This window comes from Brassica napus, chromosome C4, assembly GCF_020379485.1.
Source record: "Brassica napus cultivar Da-Ae chromosome C4, Da-Ae, whole genome shotgun sequence".
Taxonomy (NCBI): Eukaryota; Viridiplantae; Streptophyta; class Magnoliopsida; order Brassicales; family Brassicaceae; genus Brassica; species Brassica napus.
Window position 1 is genome coordinate 6,924,700 of NC_063447.1, and position 10,762 is coordinate 6,935,461.

At 34.9% G+C, this 10,762-nt stretch overlaps 1 protein-coding gene, 1 long non-coding RNA gene and 1 pseudogene across 3 annotated transcripts; 2 read left to right on the plus strand and 1 right to left on the minus strand.

The window, feature by feature from the left end:
• Window positions 1-930: 930 nt before the first annotated feature.
• LOC111208578 lies at window positions 931-2,470 on the minus strand. 2 transcript variants are annotated; one of them, XR_007321965.1, is made up of 3 exons: window positions 1,801-2,124; window positions 1,460-1,720; window positions 931-1,333 (listed from the first exon to the last, which is right to left on the minus strand). It is a non-coding gene; the product is annotated as an uncharacterized LOC111208578 (long non-coding RNA). The 2 variants fall into 2 exon arrangements; XR_002660474.2 differs by having other exon boundaries at window positions 1,460-2,470.
• A 3,849-nt stretch (window positions 2,471-6,319) lies between these two features.
• On the plus strand, window positions 6,320-7,078 carry LOC106409153 (annotated as a pseudogene).
• Window positions 7,079-9,688: 2,610 nt separating this feature from the next.
• On the plus strand, window positions 9,689-10,762 carry LOC106409264 (dehydration-responsive element-binding protein 2E-like). The gene has a single exon (XM_013849919.3). It carries the CDS (start codon window positions 9,945-9,947, stop codon window positions 10,677-10,679), a length of 735 nt encoding a protein of 244 aa, XP_013705373.1. The 5' UTR covers window positions 9,689-9,944; the 3' UTR covers window positions 10,680-10,762.

Consider the following 10,762-nt stretch of genomic DNA (forward strand, 5'->3'; position numbering starts at 1 on the left):
TGTATGATTTAGGGTTTAAAATTTTCTAATGGTTTACGGTTTATCCAATATTTAAGGTTTATAATTTAGGGTTTGGAGTTTAGGATTTAGTGTATAGGATTTAGTATTTTGCTAAAACTTTATCAATATTTATTTATTCATTTTTTGTAACTATTTTTATGTATTTTTATTGTTTTATTTTAAAAATATAATCTTATTTGGAAATTCAATTTTGTTTCTTTTTTTAAAAGATATCAACTATCAAATACTCAAACACTATTGGTTGGTGAATCTAGAGGTTCACCCTAGGGGATGAATCTAGAGGTTCACCCTAGGGGGTGAACCCAAGAATTTCTCTTCTAATAATTGATTTTTAATGGTAAAAATCTCAGCAAAATAGTGTATTTTCATAAAGTATTTGAATATTTAACGTATTAAAACGATTTGGATCATTTTCAAGATTTTTTCTTTATCAATGATAAATTAGTCTTCGCAAGTTAGTAACAACAGAAAACAAAAGATTCTGCAAAATGAAAAACATTACTACTATATACTACAAGAATTTACTAGAATAGCTACCGATTATTTTATAGCTAGGAGACACAATCCGTAGCTAAAATTGGGCCGGCAACGAATGGCGACAGATCAACTCCCTGGCCTCAGCGCCCACGCTAAACGTAATCTGTAGCTAATCTATAGCCAGCTAGCGACAGATTATCAAGAGCAATATTCGTAGCCAACAGTAACGATGTGGCTACGACTGAGTCTGTTGCCAATTAGTGACAACTTTGGCTACTGATTTCTATAGCTATGAGGCTACAAACTTTAGTGAGAAATATCTCCTGGCAAATTTGTTGCTAATATGGTCACAAATTTGAATACAAAATATTTAATTTTCAATAAACAAATCAAACCATACTTTTCAGGCATTATTATTTGTAAAACAGATTATAATAAAAACCAAAATTTTTGATACATTGTAAAATTATAGTTGATCTTGTAGTCTACAAACGAATGCTTAAATCTAAAAAGTGCAAACTAGACAACAAAATATAAAAAAATATGAGAAAAAGATTTCTAGTAGAGATCCTGTAAGAATTCAAAAACATGTGTCTTAGATGCTATCTAGATTCATCTACTTGTTCGGGAAGAATCGTAGTTCATATGCTCGTTGATACATAGACATGTAGATGGAGAGCGGTGGGTGAGGCATATGTACTGGCACTTTGAATCCCCGAGCTTCACACATAGCTATCAACTGCTGGCTCATACATTGACTCTGATAACAAGCTTGACGTGGAAGAACAGCTGGTGGTACACGGTACTTGACTAAACCAGCAGTATATAAGCATCACTAGACAAAAAGTAATATGCTTTATCAGCAACATGTAGAATTATAATAAAAGACATGATTGCTCAATAAGAAGATCAAGATTTAAACATAGCTACAAATAGTATCTCTGAAGTTGTAAATACATACCTACAAAGAACGTTGTCGTTGAAATATATACGAGTATCCCCAATCATCCGCAGCACAGTGAAGCTTCGTCGACACCACCAGCACTAGCTTCCTCTGGACCCTAGGTTCTTCAGATCCGGCGTTGATGGCCTCAGCTCCACCCCCACCATCTCATGCCGCCATCGTCTTCTCCACCTCCACCATCTCTTGTCGCCGGTGCTTCTTCCCATGCTTTTCTGGTGATTCTTCTGTCTGCCTCCTCCGTCTGCTTAGCTGCTAAGCCTGTTGCACTCATGCTTCTGAAGAATCAAAAACAAAACTGAATCTGAGAAAGAGAGAGAGAGTAAGAGACCCAATTGAACCTTCATTCCTAGTCTTCTCCTAAAGCTTCTCAAGTCTTCTTCTTCTTAATCCTTGGAGTTGTTTCACGGTGATTAAGGAGGAGACATAGAGAAGAGTAGAGATGGAAAGAGAGAAACATATGAGAGTGATAGAGAAAGAAACGGACACAGATTAATAAATCTGGACCAATAGATTCGACTGATCAACGGTCCAAATTTGTAATCCGCACACTCCCTTTCCAACCAATAGGAAGCACTCACGAAATTATTATCTTTAGTGTTATTCTGGAGCTAAACCCAAAAGTACTTGGGAGGGAAATAGGAAAATGGAGGCAATTAGTGGAGCCAAAAATATTTAGGAGGTAAATGTGTGGATGCAAAATAATTAATGGAGAAAAATAACATTTTTGATATAAAAATGAAAAGGATATTTATAATAACCAAATTCATACATTTTAATAGTGAAAAATAAATTTCACCTAACCAATTATAATTTACTAACCAAATTTTTATATTTTTAACAAATTATTAAATATAAATTTGTGATGTTAGAATCAAAATATTTGGTAACTACAAATTATTAAATATAAATTTATACATTTTTAGTTACCAAATATTTTCATTCTAACATCACAAATTTATACATTTTTAGTAATCCAATATAAATTTCTAAGAAAATATAATTTACGATATTTTTAACAACTTCTTAAATATAAAGCCTTTAACCCTTAGCCCCAAACCACAGTCCTTATACTCTAAACCCTAAATCTCTAACACAAGTATCACCAAACACAATAAACATATAATATTTGAAGGGTCACATGTACGCATTATCTTAATTCAAACATTGCTAGTATCGATCATGTGCCACAAGTGCAAATTTCAAACATATAGCACATACATATCAGTTAGATACATAAATATTTATAGCATCTTTTGCCAATCACAAAAAAATTTGGCGACAATTTATTTCTCGCTGGTTAGTAGCTATTTAGCTAGAGAATGACTATAGATCATATTCGTAGCTATATAGCAATAGATCGCTACGGATTAGCTACAAACTTAGCATTTTTTTGTTTTGTCGCTCTCCGTCGTAACTTTCATCGCTAATAATTATGGCTACGAAAATGTTTTCGCCAATCCTTCGCTATTTTCAATAATTCTTGTAGCCCATGTGAATGTTAACTGACATAAAATTAAGACATTCGAGTGCATAACTAGGAACATATGGTAACCGATGAGGCGATGAATTGTGAAATCTCCACAAAAACATTTTGTTCATAACTCATTTTCACTGATGCTTAACAAAAGTGTTTCTGTTTACATCATCTTTTTATCAAAGATTTATCTCAACAACTCACACTTCCTCTCATCTTATTAAACAGAAACTAAATAACAAATCACAGTTTTCAGAATTTAACACATAGTTTCAAAAACCTATTGAAAAAGAGAGGCTAAAATTATAATGAATTTTTGTTCCAAATTTCACATATTTTAAAAATAAACAATAAAAAGAGTAAACCCACGTTCGAACTCCCAACTCATTTTCCTCACGACAGTATAAAATAGTGCAATGTTTAGTAGTACGTGACATCAGTTGTTTCGTAAATAGATTTTCCATCAAGTTCTGTGTAACGGCCCGATCCCCCGGCGTCCGACCGGGTTTATCGAAAGGGCGTTATGGACACGTGTCTACTCATTTAGACAACCCTACGTGTCCCGTTACTGGTCCCGAGAGCCGACGGGCGCATAACCTTCTTTGAAATACCGTCACACCCACATCCATATACTTCTACTTACAGTCCTGCGCACAGGGAAATGGAAATGGAGGAGTGAGCAACAAGTTACTCAGTGAAGTGGCTCTAGACCAGCCTGCCCGCATGACACTCTATACTACTCTATGCTGGAACTAGGACTGACTAGCCACTACAATCAGGTAATGTATTTTTATCATTTCATACTGTCATCACCAATTGTCCACATTCAATTCCATACATTTCTAGTAACCTAGTGATCAATCATTAAAATGAACTCACTCATTGCCACACACGTTAAACCCTAGACTTAACAGACTCATCATACCAGACCGACTCGATCCTATGACACCTTTAACTCCCTGTTACCCGACCATGATGCACGTTTTTATATACCGCCTCTCGCGGTTGGCACTTCGTTCTTATCATCAGTGGGTAGCTCCCACTAGGCTTCTACCCCATATTCATGTGGATTCGCCATATCTCCTATGGGTGCTTCCATATTCTTGTGGATTCGCCACATCTCCTATGGATACCTAGCGTGAACTACTGCCACACATACTTTCCTTAGACTCTATATGCTTTCCCCACCCATGCTTAACCGTAACCTTATTCTTTCATACTTTCACTTATCCTTTCACATCCTTATCATTTTCACTTATCCCTTCCCATTCTCATTCGCTTTCCTTTTCATTAAGACTTGTACTTGGACTCATTCACTAGGCGCCACCCGTTATCGGTGCCACACACAATACACATTGCACTCAAGTTCTACTTCAATAACATTAACAATCATTACTCATCTATCATCTTTGCATTCATTTCTCTCTAGCATCCTAGCTTTAATCACAAACCACTCATGAGACTACACATCCAAACATACAAGCATAAATTACCAATCAATCATCGCTACCACAACTCCATTTCAGTTTACTAAGTCCCATTTAACAATACGAGGGTTCTTATGCATCGTGTTCCATTCATCTAACATCCTAGCAATAATCATGATCTATCATCCTAGCTTTCAAATAGGGTCTAATCAACCCAAACTCCAACATAAAGGAGTATACAGTACATGAGAACAAGATGGGTTCAAGACACTCCACCTTAGCCTAGATCTGGATCCGGATCTGGAAACAAGAGACAAGGGAGAGGAGATTGAGATCCGTCACCACCACCACCACACGGCGCCGGCGAGGAGAGAGAGAGAGCGTGCGACGGCGAGGAGAGAGAGAGCGTGCGACGGCGAGGAGAGAGAGAGCGTGCGACGGTGAGGAGAGAGAGAGCGACGGCGAGGAGAGAGAGAGAAGAGAGAGAGACGGCGCAAGAGAGAAAGGGAGAGCTCGACGGCTAGGGTTTCTGGTCTCCGGGAATTCTCTGCAGAGCTTCGCTTTAGTTTCTGTATGAGGCAAAAGGGAGGCTGCATCTCTTTTTATAGGAAAGGGGAAGGGAACCCTAGGTCTTTGCCATATGGGCCGTAGATAAGCCCATATTCTCAAGGAAATTTTTATGGTCCAGGAACCGGACCGTTACATTTTGCATCGTAAACGTTATTATCATTGTTTAAGCGTGTTTGGTATAGTACCAAAATTGTAATATTGATCACTACCCGGGTTCCGAATCCCGACCATATGTGAAACCCCAACGCCCGAGACTGAAAACCATTTACGATGGCCCACATGATGACCAGCGCAATCTAGGTCTTTGGTCGTTTCGGTCTCTAGTGTACACCACTTTGGTAGGCCCAGAACACTCGGTTATCAAAAAAATAAATAAATTATGATAATCATTACAAAATTATCATACAACCAAGAAACGAGAACTCTATTTTGTATGAGGATCTAACGTTATACTTGCAGTCTTGCACTAACTGAACCACCTTGTGAAGATCCACATTTGATAGTTTTACTTGCATCATTATCATAAGTTTTTTTGTAAATTTTCTCTATTAGTATTGATGAATCATGGTAACTGGTAAACATTTTATGGAAACATGTGGAATGATCCATTCCAAATAGTTTTATTCCACAAAATAGCATTCCAGTTGCACCCTATTTTTTTAATCAATAAAAATTGTGGAAAAAATGATTCTCTAAAATCTAGGAAAATTAGTTTTTCAAGTAACCACGTATTTCTACACAAAGACCAAAAGCTGTGTTTTTTTAAATTGTGGTCAACGTAAGTTCTTTTATTCATTCTTTTCTTTTATAATCTTTTATTTTTTTTTATTTTTTCTTTTATAGTTATTCCATGTTTATCTCATTTCTCAATTCCCACAAATTTGTTTTACCATTATGTTATCAGTTAAACTATGCAATAAAGCACTAAAATGAAAGAAATTAAAAACAAAATTATAAATTATTCAGAATGACAAATGGTGGATGGATTATATTCATGTAATTTCGAGTTCCACAAAAATATTCTTTAAAAATTAAGTTTTTGGAGTTTTGTTTAGCTAAATTAGTTTTATAATTATTTAAATAATATTTCATACTATTAAATTAATTATAGCTGCTAATTATAACTATTATACATTTATTAAATAGTCATTCTATTTTTACTATATTTTAAATTCTATATATTTCTTTAATTTTGTTTTACTATATTAGCTATTAATTGTTTATTGTTTTGAAGATATATAATTAAAATTATTTTAAAATATAGCTATTAGTTTTTATTCTATAATATATTTTAAAACTTTTAATATAAATTTATTTACTTTAGTGATAATAGCGACGCTTATTGTCGGTGACACGTAGATAGGAAGGTCAACAAATCTCTCTTCCGTATATATAAGTCTCTCCTTCCCTTCCCTCTCTTGCCACGTCATCTTCTTTAAATTCTCAGATCTGCGACAATGGCTTCCACGTCACCACCAATCCTCCCAGTCACCTCCTCCGTCGAGTCTCAACCACCTCTCCGCGCCTTCATCAACCAAATCTCCGAAACCGTCACAACCGCTCTCTCCACCCGTCGTCCCTGGTCCGAGCTCGCAGACCTATCAACACTCTCCAAACCGGACTCGATCTCCTCCGCCGCCGCGCGCATCCGCAAGAACTACGCCTACTTCAAGGTGAACTACCTCGCAGTCGCGACGGCTATCGTCGGATTCTCTTTGGTGACTCACCCTTTTCTCCTTCGCCTTCCTCCTCTATCTCCTCGCGTCTTGGCTCTTCCTTGTTTAGCATCTTTGTGGTGTTTCTTACTGATGTTGGATCTGTTCTTGTCTCGGCTGTGATGGTGGGTGTCGCGTTGGTATGTGCTCACGGAAGATTTGTTCTTGGATGAGCAAGAGACCGCAGCTACTGGCTTCCTCTCTTTCCTCGGTAACTCCGCCGCTTCTAAGCGACTCAGATCTACCGCCCGGGGGTATATAATCTTGTTTTTGTTTTCTTCTTTTGAAACATCTTTGCATGTAATTACGTTGGTTCAATATATGAAGTAGTTTGTGTTTTACAACTTTTTTTGTCTAATCTTTAGCTTCTTCAACCTTTATGATCTGTAACCGTCTAATTGTGTTGGAAGAGTTGGATCTGTTTTCAAGATTTGACCTTTGTTTCTTGGATCTTGTTGACATCGAAAGAGTCGACCTTTTCTGTGGGTTCATCCAAAGTTTAAGTTTTTGAACCTCCCCATCATAGATGCAAATACAATAGGTGATAATGAAGGTTCTCTAAATGAGCGAAGACATGAAACAGCAGCATAGGATTTAAACTTTACAAGAAATGATAATTCAAAGACAACAATGTGTTTGCCTTATTGGGTGTTTCGTCTAGGTTCAAAGAGAAGTGGACTAATAAAGGGACTTCTGAAATTGGCTGCTGCGATCAGTCTGAAGATAATGCTTACTTTCCAATGGGATTAGCAATTAAACTACTTGTCACATATTGTTTTTTTCCCAAGGCAATAAACTACGGTTTGAAATGGGAAGAGTCCAATTAATGTCAAACCTTGAGGTCGTTGACCTCAGTAAACATTGGACAGAAAAATAATCTAACTTCTCTCAACATATCTTTGATCTTGTCGTACCATGAAACAGAATAAGAAAGAAAAAAACGATATCTTTAACTGCCAACAACATCGTTTTCTTATATTGTCACTTTAATTTCATCACTTATAATAGATTTTCTATAATATATGATCTATGTATAAAGTTTATGAGTTTGGGAAGAGACCAACTTTCTTTAATAAGTGGGACAATGTCAAATGGTAACTTACCCCACAAGCCTGAACTTTTAAAAGGAAGGTTTAGTTTGAAGTGTGAATGGCTACCAAAAAGATTTATAGTATTAGGTGACAATCCACCTTAGTTGATATTTAGGGTTTTGGCTTAGGGTACAAGCCACCAATTTGACATCTTCCACCACACAAAAGGTAATAAATTATGAAACTCAAAAGTATATATATTTTTTTTTGTCAAAACTCAAAGTCTTAATCGCAAAGAAATCAAAATAACATATAACTAGGTAATAACTCGCGCCTTGCGCGTAATGTGATTATTCGTTTCGTTATTTTTAATAAAAAGACATTAAATCTGTTTAATCTGGATATTCGTTCGGTTTTAATTTTTTTTTTTGATTTTTAATCTTCTAAAATATAACTATTATTTTAAATTAATATTCATTTTAGTTTATTCGGTTAAAATGTTTGATTTTTTTGTTTTTTTCCGGTAAAAATCAAAAATTAATATTATTTATTTATTTTCATGTCATGAATTTTAGATAGTCGTCATGTCGAACCGATAGTTTCATATTATAGTTTTTAAACAGATAATAGTTTAAGAAAAAAAAAATAATTATTAAGACAAATCATTTCATTACAATTTGGTCGGTAGTGAAAGAAACATTAAGAAAAAATATTTCAACTTTCAAAAAATTTAGATACTTCAATTGTGGTGAATACTTAGTTACAAGATGCTCACATTAAGGTGCACATGCATATGTATGTAAAAAGTATATAAAAATAGTTGACAAATATATAAAGATATTGTTAATTAATATTAAATGACATTTTTGTTCAAAATAATACATGAAAGATAAATTAAAATTAATTTAAAATAAAAAAGGCCTTGACATTACTCATTTTTTCATATAAAGAAAATAAAATTGTATCTGTAAATAGAGGTGGACACAGATCGAATATCTGGGTATTTGGAAACATTAGTGTCGATTCGATCTTTAGCCACCTAGATATTCGGTGACTCGGATATCCGAAATGTTTTAAAATTTAAAAGAATATCCGATTTGATCCATAAATAAAATAAAATTTTAAAAATAATTGAAGAATTTAATAAGAACATTTTATTACATAAATAAAACATTATTTAAAGTTTTAAATTCTAGTACCTAATATAATAAATTTAATTCATAAAAATATTGTAAAACTGATATAAAGTATACTATATATAACGTATATATATATATATATATATATATATATATATATATATAATTCTTTACATATATGTATATATATGCATATAACATATTGAATTAGATATATGTTCCTAAAATTATTGGTTTTTGTGATTTGCTTCTTTTTTGGATATTGTATTTTTGTATTTGATTTGTTTCGTAGAGTTACAGATATCCAGAATTGTTGGTTAAAATCAAAACAGATAACAAATCGAATCAAAATTTATGAATATTTTGCTCAACTTTATCCGTAAACAATAAAAATAATATATATAATTTGGCTTTTGATTTGTTATCTATTTTTATTCGAACCGAAAAATCCAGAGTTTTATTGGAACCATGTATGTGAGTTGTATATTTAAAAAAAAACACATTTATGAATATAGTGTGAACGCGTTAGCATACTTATTATCAAATCATTGTGAGACTGTCACGTGTCTATTATAGTGTGAATGCATTTATTAGAATGTTTCTCTTTTAATATATAAGAAATATCCCAAGTTAATTTTTTTTTACTAGAAAATAACGAGCTCGGGAAGAAAGTTTCCTCCAAAAGCAAACACGTCTATCAGTTAAAAATGGAAGATGACAAAACGGTAGCTTGCACATTAAGCCAAAGCCCTAAGAAGGAAGTTATCAATTGTGAATTGTTCCCCAAAATTTTATAATATATAGTTTTTTTCCAGAAAGAACACGAACAATTCAAAGTCTTAATCGCAAAGAAATCAAATCTATATAAACTGGTAAAGGAATATAAACAGCAAACAAATAAAATAAAATAAAAACCTCATAAAGAATACACCAAAATATCTCACGTGTCCCGTAGCTGTACATTGCTACCAGCGCCACGCGTGTTCCAGACGATATCTGAGACAGAAAGCTGTTCACACCTTAATACATCAGACATAAATTTCTAGTTTACTGTTCTTGTTTTTATATAGGTGCCTCTCGTTTTAGCTTTTCCGCATATTTGTTCTGCTGTTTCTGTGTCTAAACGATGGAGAAAGAAGACAACGGTCCAAACCAGAGCTCCTCTGCTTCTATAGAACCCTCCAGAAGAAGAAGAAGAGTCGCTGAGCCAGTTGATACGACGTTAAGTAGATGGGTGAAGGAAGAAGAGGAGGAGGAAGGGTTGAAGAGAACCCGTAGGGTTCAAGCAAAAGGTTCGAGGAAAGGCTGCATGAGAGGGAAAGGCGGACCGGAGAACCCGGTTTGCCGGTTTAGAGGCGTTCGACAAAGGGTTTGGGGGAAATGGGTGGCTGAGATACGCGAGCCTGTGAACCAACGTGGCGGAAACTCGAAGCGTCTTTGGCTTGGAACGTTCGATACTGCATCTGAAGCCGCCTTGGCTTACGATAGAGCTGCTAGTGCCATGTATGGACGCTATGCCCGGTTAAATTTCCCGGACGGTTTAGGAAACGGTCAGGATGATGAAATGAAGAAAACTGATGAGGCAGAGAGTTCTAGAAGCTATTGGTTGGAAACTTACAACGTCTCTGAAACCGGTAATAGCGTGGTGGACAAGAAAGATGGGGAGGATTATTTATACGAAGACTGTATTGAACTTGGTCAAGAAAAGATTGAGAATCTTGGTCGTATGGCTGATAACGAGATAGTGAAATCAGAGGAAGATTACATGTTTGATGGATTTGAATACGGACTGTTGTACAATGAATCTGGTTATTACCATGGAGGTGGATTTGATCCTTATTTAGAGCACTTCAGGTTTTAGCAAGGGTTTTTACGTTGCATCATTAAACTGTAGTTTGAAATATTTTCAGCTTTCATATTAATAATATCTTTATTTTGCTGGTA

Excerpts from the sequence above, each read along its gene's own strand:
- LOC106409264 (XM_013849919.3), top strand. The coding sequence starts at position 9,945 with ATGGAGAAAGAAGACAACGGTCCAAACCAGAGCTCCTCTGCTTCTATA.